Below are 24,482 nucleotides of genomic sequence, written 5' to 3'. Positions count from 1 at the left end.
CTGCCTCTAAATGTTAGAAATTTAATTTTCGGATCCAACAGGAAGACCATTAGGGAGCAGGCTTCTTAACCTTGCAAAGCCCCCACCCCTGGGCGTTGTGTTTGCTGACTTGCCCTGGAATGAGCTTACTGGTGGTCAAAAAAAAGCCTAGTAAGGGAGGCAGCAGTCACAAGATGGAACGTGATGTCCACTGTGCAAATATTATCGAGGACACAGACATCCTCCTCATCCAGCACCTGCTTCATTGAGGATGCAGAGGGAAATTGTCTCTCAAGCCTACGGACAGAGAAGAAGTTGCATCCACTGGGGAAGCAGGAACACTTAGACGACTGCACATCTTCTCCTCAAGTCTTTACTTCAGGTCAAATTTCTGTTTGCAGCTACTAAATCTAGTGGCTTACTTATTGGAATTTACTTCTCCTTTGTTCCTTTGTTCCTTCCTTCCTTCCTTCCTGCCTTCCTTCTCCTTATATTCCAGCCACCTTGGTTTTCTGACCTACTTATTTCATTTGCAGTGGCCTCAAATCCTTTTCTGAATGAGGCAGGTTAAAAATAAACATGAATAATTTGGGCAGTGTTATCACCACCATTCTTCAGATTGCAGAGTAAGAGTCAGGAAGGTTAAGTAACTTGTTCAAGATTCAACAGACAAATTAAAATACAGAATGGGCATCCCAGCCCCTTAACCCCAACCTTTATAGTTGCCTGTTTATGTATCTACATGGGACTGCCTTGTGTGTGAGACCACCTAATTGAAATCCAAAGATGATATAAGCAACCACATTGTATATCATACCTTTTCAGTTTCCATAGAAAATTGATTTTTTTTTTTTTTACCAGCTTTGTCAAGAAGTAGTAACCTGATAGGTTTGATTTCCACTTACATTCCTTTTCCTCCCAGTTCCATGGTGGAGGTGCCCGTAGGTAAGAAACTGTCCCCACGTGGATGCCAGGAGAGAGAAAACAATTAAGGGGTGAGGAGGACATGTCCAGTGGGATGTCAACTCACTGAAGTCCTCATCGGGGGACTAAATGAGAGGGTGTCCAGTCTTGCACTGATTACAAAAAGAATCACGGACTCTGAGGAAGAAACTTTGTTTTATGGTCTCCAGAACAATGCAGAAACTTGATTAGGACTAAAAGTTATAGTCTAGAAGAGGTCCAAATAGGTATGCTTTATTGAGTGGAGAGGAATGCTTTGTAATTATTGTACCAATTATTTGTAAATTGCTATGTCTAAAATGCTGGAGGGCCCCTCTACCAGCCTTTCATAATCTGAAGCTCATACACACAGAAATTGCATTTGTCCTTGTGATTTGAACTTCCTCCAAAGGTGGTCCTGTGGAAGAAAGGAAAATTTCAGACTATGCTGAAGTGATCACCCCCACTGATTTTTTTTTTTTTTTTGGAAACACATTAATGAAACTATTTAATATTACCATGACTTTATTTCCTGGCGAGGAGAATGAGAAGAGAGGTGAACTATTATATCCAAATTATGACTGAGCCTACAGGAGAGGTAAAAGTAGAACATAACCATAACCACCAAACCTCTGTGAGGTGACTTCTTTCCCTGATTCACTCTCGGTTCTGTGAAAGGCATCCTGTGTATTGGTCCCTACAAAGATGCCCCTGTCCTCCGGATCACAGAAGAGTTTGCATTCAGTCTCCCTAGGCTGCAAGTAACAGAACACAACTAAAAATCAATTATGAAAAAAAAAATGGTGGTGGGGGATGGGATTTATCCATTCACATAATGCCATCGCAGGCGGGCAGATGGAGTGTTGGCCTCAGGATCTCCTGCATCAACTGATAGAAGGACATCTCTCCTACCGTCTTTGTCTTTCTCTCTCACTATCTCTCTCCCTCCCTTTCTGTCTCTGCCTCTCTCTCTCTCTCTATATATATATACACACACACACACACACACACACACACACACTCAGGAAAATGGAACTACAGACATCCACTTAAAAGTTCATATTTGTTCTTCTCCTCTGGAAACTAGTTCCAACTTCAGATAACTATAAAGGCTCAAGAAACACATATAGATTAGAAGAGACTTAGGAAATGCATCAGTATGTAGACCTTATTTGGATCATGATTTAACAAACTAACTGCAAAAAAAAATGGAGACAGTTGGGGAAATTTGGAACTGTTTAGTAACAATAAGAAATTACTGCTAATTTTTTAAGAATCATCATGATATTACAGCTGTGCCTTTTTAGAAGTCTATCTTTTAGAGATTTACAGGTGAAGTTATATGTATCTGGGGCTTGGCTGCCAAGTAATCCACTACTGAGTGGGGAGAGCTAGTAAGTGGGAGTAGAGGTGAAACCAGGTTGCCCACGACTTGAACGCGTTGAAACTTACATGATGGGTAAAGGTGGTTCATTACATTTTTCTCTCCAATTATATGTGTGTTTACATTTCCCAATGAAGAGCTTTTAACAAAGGATCCCCAAGATTCAAATCCAGACCAGAGAGAGAGGTAGCCTTAGACACCCATGAATGTTGTTCAGTTTCTTCTCCAATGGCGGGGGGCTTCTCGTTTTGATGTGTCTGCTCTGATCACCCTGCAAGTGATCTGAGCTTGCTCCGAAGGAGCCGAGCTCAGTGTGGGCGCCGGGCAGTGCCTCCTTGGAAACAAGCCCAGCCCTTCCACCGGACAGGATGGCCAGCAGGATTGGGCCTTGGAGAATAGAGGTTAGAGTAGGTGTGACTTAACTACTTTGTGTCACCAAACCTGGTGTAGAGTTATCGGGAAGGCAATTCTGTTGCTATTTCTAAAAATGTTACCATTGCTGTCGGGTATCTGGGAGGAGCTCCCATGCTTTATAGCCCAGGAAAATATAATTAGACCCGACTCTATTCTTTGGAGCCTTGTGAGCTGCAGACCACCAGGGTTGGGATAGTCTATGACAAGGGCAGGAATTCAAGTTTACAGGACTTGGCATTGTTACCTTTGCGTGCATGAAAATAATTAAGATCCTGTGATAGTTCAGGTTTGAATGTGAAAAGTTTCCTTAGGGATGTGGTGTTTCTCTTTAAGTCTTGAGTCCCAATGCAGTAAAATAGAGTCCCAAATGTGGTTAGTGGAAAAAAAAAAAAAAAAAAAGGTGCATTTGCCATTACTAAGTCGTTACTTATGTGTCATTACTAAGTTTCCTGTACTTAGAACTTCAGCAAGCTCTACCTGGATATGCATGTGTAGAACCTATATGTTTAGCCTCAAATCTTTTTAAGAAAATGGTCAACTGAGAAAGACACTCTAGTGAGTATTGGTGGTTTACATACAGCCTGCTGTGAGCTGTTCTGACTCAGGGTTCAAGTCTGAAACTCACTATTTAGTAGAAAAATCTGGCAGGAGAAAAGTTCTGAATGGGGACTTAGAGCAGCCAAAAAATAAATAAATAAATAAATAAGAAAGAAAGGGGAAAAAATAAAAAAGAGAGAGAAGCCAACCATACCAACAATAGGTGTAATATTTTGCGATGCCATCTGGTGGATGTTACTCAGTCCTATTCGTATTCCCATTTCCTTCCTTCCTCCCTCTGTCTCTTTGTCTCAAATGCCTTGCCTTCCTAAAGGAGAAATTGTTTGCAGTCAGCGTTGACTTCGAAGCTCAGGACTGAATAACAAACCCTCTTATAAAAGGCAAAGTGTTATCTGTCTGTTAGAAATAAGGCCAATGCAGGTTGAGCGCTGGGCAGCAGCCTTCCCTTCCCTGGACTCACTCTGGCCTGAACCCCTCATGGAAATTCACTTATGATTTCTTCGCCATGTGATTCATAATAGGAGGATGCTGTGGAAATACGTCCGGTGCCAGAATGTCCAAAGGAACATCTGGGCAACAGAATACTGGTCAAGGTGCTGACCCTGAAGTAAGTCTCAGCAAACATACTAACCACTGCACGGAGCTGATCTTGCCTTTTACATACAAGCTGCGTCTGTAGGGACGGAGCTCGAATGGGGAGGGCCGTCCCGCGCCCTTGTAACCGTGTGTGGCTGTGACATGATGGGAGGAGCAGCGTTTGGAGTCAGCTAGACCCAGATTCTAATTCTCCCAAGCCTTGACTCCCAAGCCTTGAAGTCCCCTCCTGTGTCACAGGGAAGGCACACCCTGAAGGGAGTCATGGAAGGGAACTGAGAGAAACAGAAGGAACAGGGAAAGCTGGGCAGGGAAAGAAAAAAAAAAAAAAACCTGAAAAGGAGTAAATGGTGTACTTGAGTCCACTCTGACTAATTCATGAGTGCCGGCGGTGCGTTTCTCTTCCCAGCTCTGTGTCTAGTGACTTCACATCAGTCAGTCACATGAAATTGGCCATGGTAGGATATTTGTAACATAGAAATGAGAAAATGTTACAAATCAGAGTTTTTTTTCTCCCCCCACAGAGACTTGTTTGTTGACTATTGAAACAGCATTAAATGCTACTAAAACCCAGTCTCCATGCCGGGGACCCCAGAGGACCAGCAGTGTGGACTCCAGCAAACCATTTTAAGGGAGTCCCCACTGCTAGCAAGGGCCAGTTCTTACCATCTAAGGTGGCCAGCTGTCTGTTCTGTTTTTGTTTTTGCTTTTTCAAAAGAAGCAGGAAATTCAGATTTTTCTGCATGATTTCCTGACTTCTTACATACCTTCTCATTTCCTTTTTAAATATCCTACGACCGCATGTCTGCCATCTGGATTCACCTGGTGGGCCAACTCTTTGCCACATCTACTTTACAGCAATTACCTCTAATTTTTTTTTTTCTGATGGTTTACTTTTAGAGTAGGAGAAAGTCTGCTGTCCTCTGTCGACGTATATTAATTTGATACGTGCCGATCAAAATATTACGTACATTATTGAATACACATAAATGAGAAATTGAAATGTATGAACTAATCACAATAAATCCAGCACACAAACAGATTGTTGCATATCTAGATGGAAGTGTTTGCATGCCTCTTTTGCAGACGTCTACTTTGGAGAATTCTTCCAACTTCAAATCACAGACTTCAAATCACAGACTCTCGAAAATATTCAGTTGTAAAATGCTCTATCTAGGCAACAGTACATAAGCATATTATATTTTCATACCCCATTAGGAGGGTCATTCATCTGCTGAAGTCACTTCAGGGACCCTTCAAACAGCACCTGGTTTGCAATTAGGGCACCTGGATCCTGGATTCAAGGCTGTATTTCAACCCTGGGAGCTTCTCTGGGTGTTTTAGCTCTTAGGGATAAATGACGTTGTTCTGCCAGGCGGTCTTGAAGTTCCTACCTGCCCTAAACTTCTGTGATTCTAATGAACAGTTTCCCCAGATCCTCTCCTGAGAACACAAGCAGGCAGAGCTGCTCACCCAGTCGTGGGGGCTCCCTTGATGTGGTAACCCCTCCCCCCAGCCAGCCCTACCGGCAAGGGGAGGGGAGTGAGGGCCTTTTGTCTTATACAGGGAGATGAGCAGCTCATAAAACAGCTCTCTGGCAAGTCTGGGCTACAAAAGGCAGCCTCTAGCCCTTGCAGGCCAACCCGGAAGTGGGAGTCTGCTGGCCCTTGAGCAGGGGGACTGAGTGGAAGTGACCACTGGTCTCCTCTGCGTTGCTCAGGAAGTCCCCCTATTGTCCGAGGCACTCACCCACCCCCACAGGATGCACATCAGGCCCCTGGTAGGTGCAGTAACTATGCTCTTCAGGATTGGAGGAATTCTCCCTCCTGATGTCACTTTGCCACCAAGCCTTCCAGATCCTTCCAATAAATAAAGAGCAGCAGTTCTCACAGGTGGGAAAACATGGCCACTAAGACAGACATGTATTATGAAAACAAAACAAAAAAAACAACAACAAATAGAGCCATTTGGATTTCTCTTAATGATAATTGTCAGTTTTCTGGCAATGTTTTTCCCCATTGTCAAAGCAGGAATCAGGTAGAATTGAGGTGTTTTCCCAGTGTACTTTGCCCACTCAAGTGTCTTAAATAGTGTCCTATCAACATACATCTGTAAGAGGAGCGATGGATCAAAGAAACTGTCCCAGTTATAACTACTCCAAATAAACCAGATTAAAAAAAAAAAAAAAAAGCAAGTTCTTATAAGTAAACCTACAGGGTCAAAATTATGAATAGTAAAAATGTAATGGTAGTGTTAAAGACCCCCATTTCCCCATTGACACGGACATGCAGTATTCTGTTTTGACCACTACAGATTTTATCAGCTTGGGAATTTTTCAGAATCTGTTGAGATCTCTAACTGTCACTATTTTGCTTTCGAGAAACATGTAAAGCCTCAAGCATGTAGAAAGAATCAGGCTGGTGTGGAATCTGTAAATGTTGGGGAAAAAAAAAAAAAAGGATGGCAACAAAGTATTTTTCTCTTTTGCATTTAATGTGCAAAAATCTTTAATAAAAGATTTAATGCTATCTTATGTACAGTAACCTCAGTTCAAGGAGTCTCCTTGCTGGTGAAACTGAGTGCATCATTAAGTTTACTCAGATAGACTGATTGATTGATTTAAATTTTATTTATTTATTTGAGAGAGAAAATAAGCAAGGGGAATGGAGGGAGGGAGGGAGAGAGAGAAGCAGACTTCCGGCTGAGCAAGAAGCCTGATGCAGGCTCCCCAGGACCTGGAGATCATGACCTGAGCTGCCCAGGTGCCCACCCCCGACCCCTGAGCGTGTTTTAAATGCAGATTTTCAGAGACCTTGCACCATCCTTCCGTCTAAGAGATTATGGTTCACTGGACCTCAAGGGGGACAAAGAAACCTACATTTTGATAAACTCCTCATTTGTCTCAAAATTTAAGTTTCTGGGGACTACCCTTGGAGATACACTTGTAGGAAGAAAAACCTCAGGTTCTGTGATCAGAAAAGGCTGGGCTCTTTTTAGGGATGCCTGAATGGCACAGTTGGTTGAGCATCCGATTTTTGGTTTGGGCTCAGTTCATGATCTCGGAGTCATGAGATTGAGCCCCATAATGGGCTCTGGGCTCAGCATGGAGTCTGCTTGAGTTTCTCTCTCCCTCTGCCTCTCCCACTCATTCTCTCTCTCAAATAAATAAATAATCTTAAAAAAAAAAGTCTTCTTTTTAGACAAGGTTACCCAGCAATAAGGCCATCCTCTCACACATGCCTTGAAACAAAATTTGGCCTAATTTCCATGGCTTCTGACATAATGGTGGTCCAGAGCCTGGTTCCTGGTGCGCTCAGCTAGCAGGATCCTAAATCACGGGTTGTTAGCCTGAGAAGCTTGGAACGTGTTCATCTGTGCTTCATGTGTCTTCCGTAACATGTGGAATAATAATAATAATAATATATATAATAATAATAATAATCCTGGGGATGCAGTCTCCTCAAACCCACCATTTCAAGGGAAATGGGCAGTTAGGGGTGACATGTTTCTAGCTCTCACTGGGTCCCCACAGCTCAGTGTTTATCAGCACTGCTCTGCTCCTTGCCCCAGCAACTCAGCAGCTCCCCAGGCAGAGAAATTAGGAAAGACCAGACATTCGCCCACACGAATGGTCCCACTATAAATTAATGCAAAAGCAGCAGAACTTTATTTAACTCTCTGAAATGCCTTGTCCCTTAGAATTGAGTAATAGAGATTCTTATCCTAGCAGTAAAGGGTAAACTAGGAGTAAAACTTTTGACTAAGACAGAGGCTTTACCATTAGAAAACACAGCACCTACAATGGTAAGTAGGGCCATATTGGATCCCACTGTGGCGCCATTCTGCCCCCTGTCCCTTGCATTGCCCCCGACAAGTACTTTTTAGGAGAAGGTGCCATCCAGCCCAGTCTCCAGTGATTGGGCATTTTCCACCAACCTCCCATCTTTCTCCACTAATATCCCAGTATGAGTCTCATCTGTGTGGAGTTATCCAAATATTTTGGGGGAATGGCATACATTTTTAACCAGTTTATAGAGCTCAGCACTTTCAGCAAATTCAAAATCTTCTAAGTTAAAATGCTATTTTTTTCTTTCTCTGACAGGTTTGAGATTGAAATTGAGCCTCTGTTTGCCAGCATTGCCCTCTATGATGTTAAAGAAAGGAAAAAAGTAAGGAAGCAAAGTTGGGGGGCACACTTATTGCTCATGATTTGGGGGGGTTCATGTTTTCCAGATCTTACTTCTCTGCAGCAAAAACACATCAGATTTGAAAGTAGATGACCTTTGACACATCTGGTCCTACTGCCCTGGCAGTTTTTGCAGGATTGATCTGGCAATGTTAGTCATTTATGTTCTTCGAAGAATCTTGAAGGGAAAGCCTGCTGGTGGTAGTGGCCTGTTTAGGATTGAGAGACCAAAGAAATAGCAACATACGGGATGACACATAAACAAGGCAATTTAAATACATTTTTGACAAGTTCGGATATATATGTAATGTCACCTCTGTTTGGAAGTTTTTGCACTGTGAGATAATCTTGTCACGGATGGTGAGGACTGTGAGGTGAAGACCTCACTAAATGCGATGTCCTTTTTTTTTTTTTTAAGATTTTTTTTATTTATTTGACAGACAGAGATCACAAGTAGGCAGAGAGGCAGGCAGAGAGAGAGGAGGAAGCAGGCTCCCTGCTGAGCAGAGAGCCTGATGGGGGACTCGATCCCAGGACCCTGAGATTGTGACCCGAGCCGAAGGCAGCGGCTTAACCCACTGAGCCACCCAGGCGCCCTGCGATGTCCTTTTAATGAAGGAGTTTTTGAGTACCTCAGCCTCTTCTCCAGGAGTGATTTACTGTTTAGTCACTTTGTGAACCCTGGAGGAGGACAAAAACAACACAGCCACAAAGGACACTGTTGCCCCTTTAACCTGTAACCTCTCTGTATTTAAGGAAGTGTGTATCTCTTGGATAAATGTTCATAATAGCTGAAGTGTACATCAGCTAGGGTAGGTTTACAGCTAAAATTGCTAACTCCTAAATTCCAAAGTGTAAGGTAGTAATTGTCCCACCTGAGCAGGTGTCAGAGATCCCCTGGAGGACTCTGACGTCCCAGATGCTGGGCTCCCCTCAGAGGACTCCAGAGGTCCCGGGCCGGGGAAGAAGGGGCGGTGCTGAGAATCTGCATTTCTAACAGCTTTCCTGGTGATGCTGAAGCTGCTGGGCAGGGGACCACATTTGGAGAACTTCTGGTTTAAAAAAGAAGTTTCTGGGGGCGCCTGGGTGGCTCAGTGGGTTAAGCCTCTGCCTTCAGCTCAGGTCATGATCCCAGGGTCCTGGGATCGAGCCCCACATCGGGTTCTCTGCTCAGCAGGGAGCCTGCTTCCCCTCTCTCTCTGCCTCCCTCTCTGCCTACTTGTGACCTCTGTCAAATAAATAAATAAAATCTTTAAAAAAAAAAAAAGAAGTTTCTGTCTTGGTTTCTTAGCAATCCAGGATGGCGTGGGGTGGGGTGGGGTGCTAGCTCAGCAGAGATCTGCTGCCCTGTCTTTCTAGAACCCCTGCTGGCAGAGCTCCACCATCTTCGGTATGCACCCTCCCTAAGCCACTCTTGTCCCTGCCACTGTACTCCCCGCAAAAAGGAAAAGATGGGTGGGGGAGGGCTGGAAGTGTTTCATTTGTTGGTTTGCTGAAGTGCAGGGGGCAAACACTCTTATACTAGTTTTGAGTATACGACGCAGGAATTTGACAGTTCTATACATTTGACAACACTCACCCCCTACCTGTCGTTACCAGCTGGGCGACACAGCCCCTGTGCTCACAGCTCCTTGGAAAGAACCTAGTCACATGCTCACTCCACCTGCAAAGGATGCTGGTAAATGTAGTTTCTGCCAAGCAGCCAGTTCTCAGCTACGACTCTTAGCGACCCACTACCCAGTGGCTCTTAACTAACGCGGCACTGGTGAGCCCAGCAGCACGTGGCCTGTCCTGCTCTTGCTCAGAATCTCGAATGGGGCCTCACCACCTGCAACATGAGAAACACTCTTGAACTTCCATGCCTGGCTTCCTTCCCGGGTTAGCCGGTGAGAGTCAAGCTAGGGTCCTCGCTGTGAGCAACCCTCGCTCCTGGCTCTGCACGCTCTGAGAACTTTCTCGGGTTTCTCTGTGCAGGGCTCTCTCCCCAGTGAACTGTCACCCTCCAGCTCTGCCCATCTGTCCCTATCCAGGGACCTTCTGTGTCACATGCCTCCTGACCGCCATCCCCCCACCGGATGTGATCTCCCACCCTCTGGAGCTTCCCCTGTGCTCTTCTGTATGAGTGTGGTCCCTTATCTCTAGCCCCTACTAGTTAGTGGCACAATTGCCTTTTTCTTCATTCTTTTTTTTTTTTTTTGAGATTTTATTTATTTATTTGACAGAGAGACAGAGATCACAAGTAGGCAGAGAGGCAGGCAGAGAGAGAGGGGCAAGCAGGCTTCCCGCTGAGCAGAGAGCCCGATGCGGGACTCGATCCCAGGACCCTGGGATCATGACCTGAGCTGAAGGCAAAGGCTTAACCCACTAAGCCACCCATGCGCCCCGCCTTTTTCCTCATTCTTGACTGTAAACTGACTGGGGAGGGCAAAGACAATTTCTTGTGTTTCTTTGCCTCAGTGCCCAACACATCATTAGTATTCAGGAAATACGGATGGGATAATAAAAATGCAAATGTTTTGAGGAACATCTCTCAAACAGCTCCAAGACATCTAGAAATTGCGACGAAATGGGTATCAGATTTTTCCACCACCCCTGGTCATAAACACCCTTATTCCTTTGGCAACATTTCTTCGTGGATTCCTTACCCTTTAAGCACACATAGACCAGGAGAACAGCAGGGGTGACTTCTTTTTTGTCTTGCTCCTTGTTTACAGATCTCAGAAAATTTTCACTGTGACCTGAACTCTGACCAGTTCAAAGGCTTCCTGCGTGCTTACACGCCCTCCGTGGCTCCCTCAAGTCAGGCGAGATCAGCGGTCTTCTCGGTCACCTACCCATCCTCTGACATCTACCTGGTAGTCAAGGTAATTGAACACAGCCTGGCTTGCACATTCTGCATTCGGAAGCTCTCCTCGTTGCCTTATTCCCAGAGCATGTTTGGGTGGAAGAGAGGTCAGAATGGGTCCACATGTTCTCGGAGAGAGTCACTTTGTTTCATGTTCACCTGGCCCCTTTTCCTTCCCAAGCAAATCCTGTATCCGAAGCTAGCACAACTCTGGGTTTGGGAGTCATACACTCTTGGTTTTGAATCCCGGCTTTGAAACTTTGTAGCTATAGGATGTCGGGTGATTATCTAACCTTGCCGAGACTTCGCTTCCTTATGTGTAAAGTGGAGGCTCTAATACCGGCCTCAGTGGGCAGTTTCGATTGCAGAAGAAAGCTGGGCCCATTACAGGCTTTATTCCTGACCAACTGTACCTCCCACCCTCAGTGGCCCCGTTCTGGGAGGCTACTGTGGAGGAAATCTTGGAGAGAGTTCCCTAATACTGTTCATGTTCTTCTAGACACCTGTAGAGAAATGTTCCCAAGTCCAGGCTCTGACAATTTAAGGTGTGGCCTGTGGTTTCCAAATTTCACTCCCCCCCCCTTTTTTTTTTAAAGATTTTATTTATTTATTTGACAGAGAGATCACAAGTAGGCAGAGAGGCAGGCAGAAAGAAAGGGAGGGGGGAAGCAGGCTCCCTGCCGATCAGAGAGCCTGACGTGGGGCTCGATCCTGGGACCCCGAGATCATGACCCGAGCTGAAGGCAGAAGCTTCAACCCACTGAGCCACCCAGGCGCCCCTCACTCTCCCTTTATATCAACGTGTCACAGACTATGACTATGTGTGGTACAAGTCAAAATTTATGGGACAATTCCGAGTAGAAGACTTTGCATTCTCGGCTGTACTCTTTGCTGATGTAAGAAAACCAGAGGCTTTCTCTGCACACCAGAATGACTGGTTAGAGGTTAACAATGAACATTGGGTATTTTACTTAGCTTAAGCCAGATATTTAATTTTATTGACTGTTTACCCCAAAATTGTAAATAATAATAATAATAATAATTTAGGTTTTTTATTTCACATCCATGCAGAGTTTCAGGCTTGGAACATTTTCTAGTTAGCACAGTGTTTTACTTCCAGGATCCCAGTGATTACCCCATGATCCTGAGAGAGCAACCTAGAGATTCCAAGAAATTAAATGACTTACTGGTGTCTAACCTCAACAAAGGCTAATGAGACTAACGCCACTTGTTTTTCTCTTCAATCTCCAAGTAAAACTACATTTCCTTGGAACAGAGGGTTGGCAAATTTCAGATCTCTCCTTTTCTTTCTCCCAAACATGGTGGTCACATTTCTGGCCAGTCAGATCCTTCCCAAATGGAAGAAGGTACTGGACAGGCTGACATTCATTCATATTTCCAGCCAGTTAGCCAAGAGAAAAGCTGCCCTATTCCATGCCTTTCCGTTTCTTTCCATGTCTGTTAAATCCAGAGAAGCGGCCCTAATAGGAAATACAAGCGAGACAATTACAGATAATTTATTCTGTTCATTTATTCATTTTGTGGAAGGTTTTGGTCCCCAACCTGACTTTTACAGAGGCCATATCTCTTTTTTACATTGTAAGTAATAATAAAGAAAATGAGCTTTTCACTTCTTACATATGTCTTGTGGGTTCTGTTTTATAAAATAACTTTTATTGCATTTTTTATTGTAGGCATAATGCATGTTTATGGTTTAAAAATAGAAAATACACATAAGCATTAGGAAGAAGATAAAAATAGCACGTAATCTCACCATACAAAGATAACTACTGTTAACATTTGCTGTGTATCTACTATCATCCTTTAGCTCAGCCTTTATGATTTTTTCTTTTTTTTACAAAACTGTGTAGTACTCTTCATGCTAATTTTTTTCACCCTAAGTTTTTAATAAAAAATAGCATGAGCATCTTCCCCTGTCATCAAGTACTGTGACGAAACCTCATTTTGATGGTTGCATTGATGCCATTATATGGGTGTAATTCACAAGTTTTGTTTTAATATTTTTTTGTTGGTAGATTGAAAAAGTCCTTCAGCAGGGAGAGATTGGAGACTGTGCCGAACCGTACATGGTTATCAAAGAAGGTGATGGTGGAAAGGTATGACACTTTGGCTGTTACTAAATGGTGGTATCTTAGAATAAGCAGCTATTTTTTGGAAGTTCCACAAAATAGTTAAGTCCATAATATGTCTATAATATGTCCCCATATGAGACACTGATAAATTGTGTCTTAAAAAAAGAAGAAAGGAAAGCTGGACATTGATAACTTTTTAAAGAAATAAATTTTTGAGTTCAACAAATGACATATACACCAGTGTCTAAAAAGAACTTGGCTAGGACAAAAGCCACATCCTGCTGTCTTGGTTCCAAGGCCCTGACCCAGGTTGGGAAGGCCACAGAGACCTCACGAAACTAAACGGTGTCAGAATTCTGCTGGGCTTTCTCAACAGTCCCAGCCCATTTCCAAATATCTTTTTTGGTGTGGTTATTTGGAAATAGGCTGAGACTTCTGTACGTGATAAATTCACTGGGGCAGCACAGGTACTGAGCCAGTGAAAAGGACATCTTTTCTCCGTACCCTTTTGCAAAGGTTTCCAACGTGACTCTTAAAACATGGCCTTTCTGGAAAAAGGCTTGGCTAATCAGCATCCTTCTCCAGACTCATAAATTTCAAATACAATTTCTTGAACTCAAGGCATTTATTTTTTAAAATCTACCTTCTCTTTTGAACTCATAAAGAACACCTTGGACATGTTACCAACCTCGTAAGGATATGATTAACCATTATTGATTTTTCTAGATTTTCCCAAGGCAACTTTTGAAAAATAGGCTCTCTTGACAGCTTGGTATTTAATTTGTAAAATGTTTCATTTCAGAATTTTGTTGTGCAGATCCAAGTCTTAGAGCTAGCCCCTAAAAGCACTTATTGGTTAGCTGGGATAATGAGACTTGGACTTTTTTTTTTAAGCTGAAGGTATATTTAATAATTGAATGTTGACTTTCTTTGAACTCTTCGATTTCTGATCTGTATTCTCTTGTCAGCGAGAATCCTAGCCTGAGTCGTATCATTCTCCTGCCCATTCACTCTTTTTAATTAATAGGGTAGGGACTTTGAAAATGGCTGTCATATCCATGGCAGAGACCATTGACTTGGTGCTGGCGCCATATTGTTTGTTTCTGCTTGTGTCTTTCCACTTTCCTCTAGAGTAAAGAAAAGATTGAAAAACTAAAACTTCAAGCGGAAGCCTTCTGCCAGCGTTTGGGGAAATACCGGATGCCTTTTGCCTGGGCTCCCATAAGCTTAACAAGTTTCTTCAATGTCTCCACCCTGGACAGGGAGGTAACCGATGTGGAGTCCATGGTTGGTAAGATTTTTCAACTGCAGTGGGAAGGGAAGGGGTCCCCAGTGCACTGACTCTGAGTTCAGGGGCTTAGGAATGGGGGCTCAGAGTGCAGTAAGGTGTGGAGAGTAGGAACAAAGAAGGTAAATAGAATGAAACACGTCATGACTGACTTATGAATGCTTGATTGGTTGGTGATCCCCAAAACAATTACCATGAACATTTGTGGAACTTAAATATACTCTTAGAGTAAGACTTTTGGTTGGAATTTTCTGGACACTTTGACACTATAAAAAGTTAATTTTCAGTAGCTGCCTCCCTTTCAAAGTAAAAATTTTGAAATAACAAAGTACAGTAACTATCTATAGTGGCTTAAACAATGCCACCATGGTTGGCTCTTACAGGCTTCAAAAATCAAAACTCAGGTTTATCAGCAAAATTTCCAGTCCCTTCAAAAAAAATGTTTTTTTCCTAGTGTAATGAAAAAGTAGATGCCAAAAGGACATTTCTGTTACTGTTCCAACTTACTTAGTGTATTTCTTTTCATCACCTCTCCCTGGATCTGAGTCATTAACTTCCCGGAACAGTTTGGGTATGGAAGTGTCCAGAAGGGTTCAGAGTTCTCCAGCTGACCCACCCAGCCTGTGGCGGAGTGTCTTTTGTCCTGAGTGTCTGTATTCAGCAAATATGTGAGGCTGTTCACTTTCCTCTTGTGTTCCCACGCCCTTCCTTTTCCCAAATGCTGCCCTTAATGGAGGACCGGAGGGAAAGGTATTTTATCATCGCTGCTACTTCTCTGGAATTATTGCTGTGAATTACCAGTCAGAACTGCGGGGTTATTTCTGATTTACCAACAACAAACCTCATTCAAGTGCATCCTGACCTTCACACCATAATAAGTGGGTTTTTTTTTTCATGCCAACTTCTATATAGACCCAGGTAGCCTCATTTGAAAAGAATTATGCACAGACTTTAGAGGGGACCATAAACTGGGTATTTTAGCCATAGGGTAATGTCCAGGTCATGGATAAATTAACCTGACTATAGAGGCTGCTTCTTAAGAAGCAACCGGAAAATGCAGTGTTTAATCCTGGGGCAGTATGGCAAGTTTAGGCGGGCAGGAGAAGCAAGAAGTTCCTGTTCAGGGGCACCTGGGTGTCTCAGTCAGTCAAGCATCTCGCTTCCACTCATGTCATGTTCCCAGGGTCCTGGGATTGAGCCCCACATCGGGCTCCTTGCTCAGCAGAGAGTCTGTTTCTCCCTATCCCTCTGCCCCTCTGCCTGCTCTCTCTCTCTCTCTCTCTCTCTCTCTCAAATAAATAGATAAAATCCTAAATACAAAAATAAAAACTTCCCATTCAGCATCCCAGCAAGAATTAAGGATGAGAGAATATTCACAGAGTGGGCTTGGGGACATTAGAGTTCGAGGCAATTTGACCGTTCACAGTGGAACCCCTTAATTTTGCCGTATAGAAGCCACAAGGTGCCCACCTCAATCCCAAAAGGGGATAACAGTTAACTACGCAGAGTATCGGGGTCCCAGCCCGGGTGTGGGTGTGACTCAGGGTTCTAACCCCTATTGGACAGGTCAGCCAAGGAACCCCTTTCTGCTGCCTGGTGTCCACAGGGAGAGCAGAAGAATGCTCAGATTCAGAACGCACACAGGCTAACGCTGGCACCTGGGTCACAGTCCCAAATGCCTTCAGGGGCATTCGGCCTCAGGCCTCTCCCAGTGGGATGCAAATGTAAAAATAAAACAAAAACAAACAGTGTTGGCTCAATAAAGCTTCCCTGCAGACCCAGTTCTGGCAGCAGTGCCGGGCCCTGCTGGGTGGCCTACTCTGATCTCCATGTGGGAGGGGACTGCGGCTGTGCATGGCTTCTCCCGTCTGGTCAGAGGAAGACGAGGGGCTCCGACAGGGGGACAGAGGAAGGTGAGGCCAGTGGAGGGAAATTTTTATCCAAAACAAGCATGGCCACTTGCCATGTTCTCGTTTCATGACTTTAAACTTCTCTTTCATGTACACTGAAATGAAGAAAACATTGGTGTCAACTATGCTTCAATAATACATTTTTTAAAACCTGTCTTTTATACGATAAAGGTCATGACTGCTGTGTATTCACACAGAAAGGCGTGTTTTCAAATGACAATTGTCTTCCTTACAGGGAGAGGCTCCGTGGGTGAGCGGAGAACTCTGTCCCAGACTAGAAGGCTTTCTGAAAGAGCCCTCTCCTTGGAGGAAAATGGAGTCGGATCCAACTACAAGACCACCACCATGACCGTCAACAGCTTTTTCAAGCAGGTATCTCTTCCCATTCCATTGGGTCTGAACTTCTCCCCTGAGTGGTATGGGTGTTGGAGCCCAAAGGGGAAGTATATGTAATGATTAAGGGAGCAGGTTAGTTAACCTCATCAATCCTTAGTGTCATGATCTGCAAAACAGGAACGACGGTGCTTGCTCCGTGGGGCAGTTGGGAGTGTTAGATGGCCTGAGGTGTGTAAAGCTCTTCTCAGAGAGCCTGGGATGTAGCAAGGGCTAAATGAGTGTTGGCTCATTTCACTGACAGAAGATTTTGTTCCCACTAAGGCAAACCCTCCTCTTTGAACAATCATAGTCAAGTTCGTAATCAAATCAGTTCATTCATTGGGCTATTAAGAGCATCTTAATAACATCCCTTTCCCCTTGGTCTTGGGCTTTCCCAGCCCAGCTGTTGTCCCTATCACCCCTATTCTGTCTGCAGGCTTTCCACATTTCTGCCACATTTATTTCCTCATAGAGGGTGACCATCGCGGATCTTTCTCTTTATTAGTTTGATAGATAATCAAGGTTATTTAAAAATCAGAGAACTTCTGAGAGTAACCACATTCATAGAGACAGAAAGTAGACTGGTGGGTGCCAGAGGCAAGAGGAGGAGGGGAATGGGGAGTTGTTGTTTAATAGGTACGGAGCTTCAGTTTTGGGAGATGGAAGAGTTCCAGAGATCGATTATACAACACTGTGCATGCACTTGGCCCTCATCACTGTGCGTTCCGAAAGGGATACGATGGTGCTGTTCTTATTAGGTCTATTTTACTACAAACACATTTGACTTAGACCTGGTTTGACTCTGACTTGGAAGACTTTCCAAAGCTCAAGCAGTCTTCACGAAGCAGTTCAGGGGCCTCTCAACAACTCCAAATGCAAAAGGGATGCTGGGGGTGGGAGGTGGGCTGCATGCCCATAGAAGTAGTGTGGGACTGAAGAGTTTCTGTTTGGAATCTAGCCCTTTCTCTTGTCCTTGTGGGGACAGGGAACAGAAGTACTTAATTGACTTTTCTTGTCTGTACTTGGGAATAATACATATCTACTTACTTATCTACCTTAGCTACCTAGCTACCTACCTTCCTGGGCTATTGTTTTAGAGCTCTTGCCCTTGAATCCTTGGCAGAGTACCTGGCCCATATAGGTGCCTGGAGAGTAGTATTTCTTGTTCGAGACAAATCTGAAGAAAAGGAGGATAGGAAAAATATGGAAAGATGCTTTCTCTTTCTTTAAATGTTTGAAGAAGGAAGTAATCTTATTCTGCATTGTCTCAGAGGGTAAAACAAGCATTAGTGGATTTAAGTTACCGGAGAAGAAACTTTTGGCTTAGATTTGTACAGGTCAAGCAGGCTTCCTTAGAATGTAGTAGAAGGATTTTTGTTGAGAAGGATTTTTGTTGAGACAGAAAGTTGGGAGTGGTACAGAAGGAATGTATTTTCCTTGTAAAAGGTAGCTTTATTTTATTATACTTATCTTTCATTCAGTCATCTCATATAATTGCGTTATGGTCAGTCTCTTGTTTCTTGTCCCTGCAACGTCCCTAAAAGCAAGTTTTAATTGTCTGGCTTAGCCTATGACAGACCAAATGAACAAATCAACCCATAGAATAGTAGCATTTATCAAACACTCAGACCCAGAAGTACTCTTCTGAATGCTTTTGGTTAAGTACCCTGGTGTGTTCCTCTAAGTAGTCTTTTGAGGTGGGGTCTATTACTATCCTGTTTTGCCAGCAAACCAAGAAGCATAGAGAATGAAAGTCAGGATACAGAAGAATTACATAACATAACTGATGAGGCATATCAAGTTGATGCCCTGAAATCCCAATCCTGAAAAGAATGGGTGCTCCTTCTTTTCAAGTATCCATGGAGCAGACTTTATTTTTATTTTATTTTATTTTGCTTTCTTTTGTTTTACTTTATTTTGCTTTATTTTATTTATTTGCTTTACTCACAACAAGTGTACTACTTAATCCCCATCAACCATTTCCCCCATCCCCCCCACCCACTTCCCCTCTGGTAGCCATCGTTTGTTCTCTATAGTCAAGAGTCTGTTCCTTGGTTTGCCTCTTTTCTTCCCCTTGTATTTATTTGTCTTGTTTCTTAAATTCCACATACAAGTGAAATCATAGGGTCTTTGTCTTTCTCTGACTGACTTACTTTGCTTAGCAGGATACTCTCTGGCTCCATCCACGTTGCTGCAAATGTCAAGATTTCATTCTTTCTTATGGCTGTGTAATATTCCACTGTGTGTATATACCCATATTCTTTATCCATTCATCTTTTGATAGATACTTGAACTGCTTCCCTAATTTAGATACTGTAAACTATGCTGTTATAAGCGTAGGAGTACATGTATCCCTTTAAATTAGTTTTTATATCCTTCGGGTAAATACCCAGTAGTTCAAATACTGGATCATAGGGAAGTTCTATTTTTAACTTATTTGAGGAAGCATCATAGTCTTTTTTGCAGTGGCTGTACCAGTTTGCATTCCCACCAGCAGTGCACGAGAGTTCCTTTTTTTCCACATCCTTGCCAACATTTTTTTTTCTTGTGTTTTTGATTTTAGACATTCCGACCGGTGTGAGGTGATACCCCATTGTGGTTTTGATTTGCATTTCTCCGATGATGAGTGATGTCGAGCATCTTTTCATGTGTCCATTGGCCATCTGGTTGTCTTCTTTGGAAAAACGTCTCTTTCTGTCTTCTGCCCATTTTTTAATTAGACTGTTTTTTGGGTGTTGAGTTTTATAAATTCTTTATCCTGGATACTGACCCTTTATCAGATATGTCATTTGCAAAGAGCTCCCATTCAATATAGACTGTCTTTTAGTTTTGTTGATTGTTCCCTTCACTGTGTAGAAGCTTTTCATTTTGATGTGGTCCAGATAGCTGGTTTTTGTTCCCCTTGCCTCAAGAGCTTGAGGCTCTTGTAGCTGTTGCTACAGCCAATGTCAGTGAAATTACTGCCTGTGCATTCTTCAAAGATTTTTATGGTTTCAGGTCTCAACATTTAGGTCTTTAATCCATTTTGAGTTTATTTTTGTGTGTGGTGTAAGGGAATGGTCCAGTTTCATTCCTCTGCATGTGGCTTTCCAATTTTCCCAACACCATTTGTTGAAGAGACTGTCTTTTTCCCATTAGACATTCTTTCCTCCTTTGCTGAAGGTTTATTGACCATATAATTGTGGGTTTATTCCTGGGCTTTCTGTTCTGTTCCATTGATACGTGTATCTGGGAAGGAATATTTGACAAGAGGTTGAACTAAATTATTTCAGCAGTCGCTATAGTTGTTGTTCCTATGAAAACCAAGGTCTTCCTGGAAATCACTGACCCTCACCCCAGGAGCCAGTGATGTCTCTGCACTAACCCTGAGTTCTCTTTTTGCAGGAGGGGGATCGCCTCAGTGACGAAGACTTATTCAAGTTTCTGGCTGACTACAAGAGATCTTCATCCTTACAGAGAAGAGTCAAGTCAATTCCAGGTGTGGATGGCTTGTCTTTTCCTCTCTAACTCTCCCAAAGCCATGGATGAGTAGACACACTTTTGGTCTAATGCTACAGTTTATAAAATAGTGTTTGTGGGACGCCTGGGTGGCTCAGTGGGCTAAAGCCTCTGCCTTCGGCTCAGATCATGATCCCAGGGTCCTGGGATCGAGCCCCGCATCAGGCTCTCTGCTCAGCGGGGAGCCTGCTTCCTCCTCTCTCTCTGCCTGCCTCTCGGCCTACCTGTGATCTGTCTGTCAAATAAATAAAATCTTTAAAAAATAATAATAATAAGGTTTGCTAAGTGAAATGTGGGATTTTGCTTCAGGAGGGAAGAGTTTGAATTGGTCTATGTTTTTTGGAAAATCTTAGTATTTCTATTCCTGTTAAAGGAGCATTATGCTTTAGATCTAGCTTTTCAGGTAATCGGATAATAGTTTGAACAGAGCAGCATCTTTTATCAAATAAAATATTATATGAAACTCTTAGTGCAAAAAGAAAAGTGAGAGTGAGGTGCATTGGTAGAAGCTGAGATCATCTTCCTTTTTATCAGCTTAATAGGTCCTGAGGCACCAGGGAACCCAGTTTGAAAACCACCAGTTGTTAACTATGTGCTATTATAATGTGGTATTTTTAGAAGGAAGCTTAAAGATCCATTTTTTCTCATTGTACAATTCCTTGCTCTTTAATTTCTAGAAACTAAATCTCAAAAGTTATCAAAAGATGATTTTTTTTCCAAACTAGAGGAAATTAGCTAGGAATTCCAAAACTCTTACACTTCCACAACTCATCCTTTCTTTCATAAAAGAAATAGGGCACAACAGTCTTTCTTGATTCCCGTGTCACATGACTGCATTTTTACTGAAATAGTCCTGTTTGCCCTCTTTAGGCTTGCTCAGACTGGAAATTTCCCCAGCTCCAGATATCATCAGTGGCTCTCTCACTCCTGAAATGCTGCCAGTGAAACCTTTTCCTGAAAACCGGACACGTCCACACAAAGAGATTTTGGAATTCCCAATCCGGGAAGTCTACGTCCCTCATACTGTGTACAGGTAAGAAACTTAGGCTCGTGGGAAACTGTGGAACCCACATGTAGAGTTGTGCTTGGAGACTCCTCTCCCTATCCTTCAACTGATCTTCTTACTTCCTAAATTTTGGGGAAAATGAAATATGATGTTTACATAACTGTGGATAATGGTGAGATCAATTTCTAAAAATGGCTTATCTAAGTTTATTTAACCAGAACATGTTACTTGAGTCAAAGTTAGAATGTGGGATTACTTTGGACATATTCCTTCCAGAAATGAAATAACGTTCCTAGTCATTACCTTGGTTTCCCTTTGTGTAGGAGGATGTATTAGGGAAAGAGCAATGTGACCAAAAATGTTCTCATTGTCTAAAAGAAAGATTTTTTAGCTCAAGACCAAGTCTGTCCTATAACATTTACAGCAATGGTAGACACCTTCATTAGGTGTGTTTCCCGATACAGCAGCCACCCACCACCTGTGGCTGTTCAGCATTTGAACTGTGGCTAGAGTAACAGAGGAATGGAGATTTTTATTTTATTTGATCTTTCTTGATTTGACTTTAAATCCAGATGCAAGTGGCCGGTGGCTACCATATTGGGCAGAGCAGAGCTGGACAGTAAAGGCCTAAGAGGTTAGGCTGCCTTGGTTTCTTGGTGCCCCTTCACAGAGGGCTGGGAGGGAGCTGGTTCTCACTTATTTTGTCAAAGACATTGCTGCTCATATATTTTAGTTTCTATTTTGAGAAGATTTTTTATTTTTTTAAAAGATTTTATTTATATATTTAAGGGAGATGATGAGCATGAACTGGGTAGAGGGGGAAAGGGAGAAGCAGACTCCCCACTGAGCAGGGAGCCCGATGTGGGGCTCGATCCCAGGACCTGGGATCATGACTTGAGCAGAAGGCAGATGTTCAACTGACTGGTCACCCAGGCACCCCTTGAAAAGATTTTTTATTTTATTTTAAAAATATTTATTTATTTATTTATTTATTTATTTGACAGAGAGAGAGAGATCACAAGTAGGCAGAGAGGCAGAGAGAGGGGACGGGGAAGCAGGTTCCCCGCTGAGCAGAGAGCCCGATGCCGGGCTCGGTCCCAGGACCCCGAGATCATGACCCAAGCCAAAGGCAGAGGCTTAACCCACTGAGCCACCCAGGTGCCCCTGAGAAGATTTTTTAAATTGCAGAGAGGAATGTTATAACCAGTACCTTTTCGCCACCATCCAGAAATGACGTTTGTTTTCGTGCATTTCATACACATACACACGTACATTCTTACTGGTTATGTTGAAGTCTCCTTTATCCCCCGTCTGCAGACACAGGCTTCTACCTTGCCTCCCACACACCACAGTTATTATGAAGTTGGATGGTTCCTTTCTTCTGTTTTCTCTGGTTACAACACTCACACACACAACACACAACACACGTGAGCCACGAATGGTCTTATTTTTATATTCATTTAAAATGTACATAAATAGCTTTACACTCTGTGTTACACTGTACTTTTCAATACAACAGTATAATTTTTCTTCTTTGGTTATTATTGTGGCTTCGTGAATCCTATTATTTCAATGGGTTATACTCAGTTACGATCATTATCCTACATAATTACTCCGATTTTCACAAATTTGACCAAGTTCTTAACAGCTTGTGTTTTGGAAATATTACTATAGATGCAGATAGCGCTTAGTCGTGCTTTCAACTGGTATATAGTATTTTGTATGAAGAGGCCCTACTTTATTTCTCCACTTCTTATTTTTCTATTGATGGACGTTTATGTTCTTACCAATTCGGGGCTCTTCGAAACACTGCAGTGAGGGTTTTTGTCCTTGTTTCTCTTTGCACATGTGTGACTGTCTCTCTAAGCAGCGTGCCTAAAAGTGACACTGCTGGGTCACAAGGAATCCGCATTTTCAGTTTTATTCATACCGCCCCCTTTTCCAAAACCATACCTCCTTGCAGTCCTCCCAGCATGAAAGTGAGCTCGTTTCCCCACATCCCCACTCACTCTTCCCAGTATGAAGTGTGTGTATGCAGACCCGACATGCAAAGAATCTCAGAACTGACCCGGTCCCCACCCCCACATCTCCAGATGCACAAAACTGAGACCCAGGGTGGGGAAGTGAGTGGTTTGTTGAGGTCAAAAATTACAGAGAGAAGTACGAACAAGCATCCGTTCAGTTAGAAATGGACCTTTTCCTTCAGTACCAAAGTCCCTTCCAATTATTCCCTGTTCTGAAGCAGCTTTTCATTGTCCTTGCTCATTCCTCAAACACAGACTCCGCCCCCATCCCTTTCCATCGATGAATAAGTATTTCTGGCTTAGTGGTTTCAGCTCCCCATTCCCAAGAGGGAGATGAAGGCATGAAAAGGTTTGCTTGTGGAGGCTGTATTTGTATCTTTTTAGAAACCCTGTCCTGTAATTGGAAAAAGAAATGCTCTGGCATTGGAATAAACTTGCATCAAATGAATTCTGTGGTTACTCAACTTCTCCTCAGTATTTAATCACCCCGGGGAGGCATTTACAGCGCTTTCTACTCCTTGCTGCAAACATTATCCCTTAATTACATCACAGCGGGACTCAGAGTGCATTTGTGCGATGTGGGATTCAGGAGTTCTAAGGAGGACAAGTCCGGACAGATTCCTCTGAACCTGACTTGGCCTCATGAGAAACGGACCCACAGGGACCCAGTGAATGTTCTTCAGCTCTACTGGATGCTCTAGACACGCCAAGGCCGGCCCACTAGGAACCCGGTCTTCAGTTTCCCTTCGTCACCGTCGCTGGGCTCCTAGGCCACCATATTTTATAGCTTCTGTGAGGAAGGAGAGTCACAGTGAACTTGGTTCAGAACCTCACTACTGGGAAAACGTCAAGGAATTCGGAGAGCGTCTTGTCTACCTCTCTTGTGCTCTTGTTAAATGTTTAATATTTTTGCAACAGTCCCCACATGCTTTTTCGTGGTTTTGATTAGGTTGGTCTTAAGAGCAGCCCAGCCGTGGGTGAATCTTGCCTTCCACACGCCTCCAGCTCCATTTCAGACAATAGAAGTGGAAGGCTTGGGTCAGATCTGAACGCTGGGTCAGATGGGTGAGCTGACTGTTGGCCTTTGCTGACCTAGTCTGCTCATCTCTGCCCAAATCCACCCCTCTTTTGTGCCTTCTCATCTCCTTATACCTCCAGAAACCTGTTACCTTGTGGCTTTTCTATCCCTTTCCCCTCTGATCAAAGCTTTTTTTCAAGCAAAGATTTCCAAACCTTCTTACAATGTGGTATCAAGAGTGGGTATGCCCTAAAAGTCTTCTCTGTCCCACAGGTTTTATCATTTCAGCAGGAGTAGCAGTTCCTTTCTCTTTTAAAAAAATTTTTCCTTCGACCTCGTTGAATTCTGGACAGCATGCTAAGGGTTTG

General features: G+C 43.2%; 1 protein-coding gene across 4 annotated transcripts in view; it reads left to right on the top strand.

Moving 5' to 3' along the window:
* DOCK8 (dedicator of cytokinesis 8) overlaps window positions 1-24,482 on the top strand; it is a 206,189-nt gene that overhangs the window by 82,811 nt on the left and 98,896 nt on the right. For all 4 annotated transcript variants that reach the window (XM_032866561.1, XM_032866560.1, XM_032866562.1 and 1 more), the window contains 8 exons: window positions 3,799-3,884; window positions 7,974-8,040; window positions 10,772-10,921; window positions 12,939-13,019; window positions 14,127-14,286; window positions 16,429-16,565; window positions 19,953-20,046; window positions 20,937-21,099. In XM_032866561.1, coding sequence (XP_032722452.1) covers window positions 3,799-3,884; window positions 7,974-8,040; window positions 10,772-10,921; window positions 12,939-13,019; window positions 14,127-14,286; window positions 16,429-16,565; window positions 19,953-20,046; window positions 20,937-21,099 — 938 coding nt within the window. The remainder of the gene's footprint in view (window positions 1-3,798; window positions 3,885-7,973; window positions 8,041-10,771; window positions 10,922-12,938; window positions 13,020-14,126; window positions 14,287-16,428; window positions 16,566-19,952; window positions 20,047-20,936; window positions 21,100-24,482) is intronic.

This window comes from Lontra canadensis, unplaced genomic scaffold (genome assembly GCF_010015895.1).
Source record: "Lontra canadensis isolate GAN:19392208 unplaced genomic scaffold, GSC_riverotter_1.0 scaffold31, whole genome shotgun sequence".
Taxonomy (NCBI): Eukaryota; Metazoa; Chordata; class Mammalia; order Carnivora; family Mustelidae; genus Lontra; species Lontra canadensis.
Note: the sequence above shows the minus strand (reverse complement) of the source record. Positions and strands in the feature narration are given on the sequence as shown.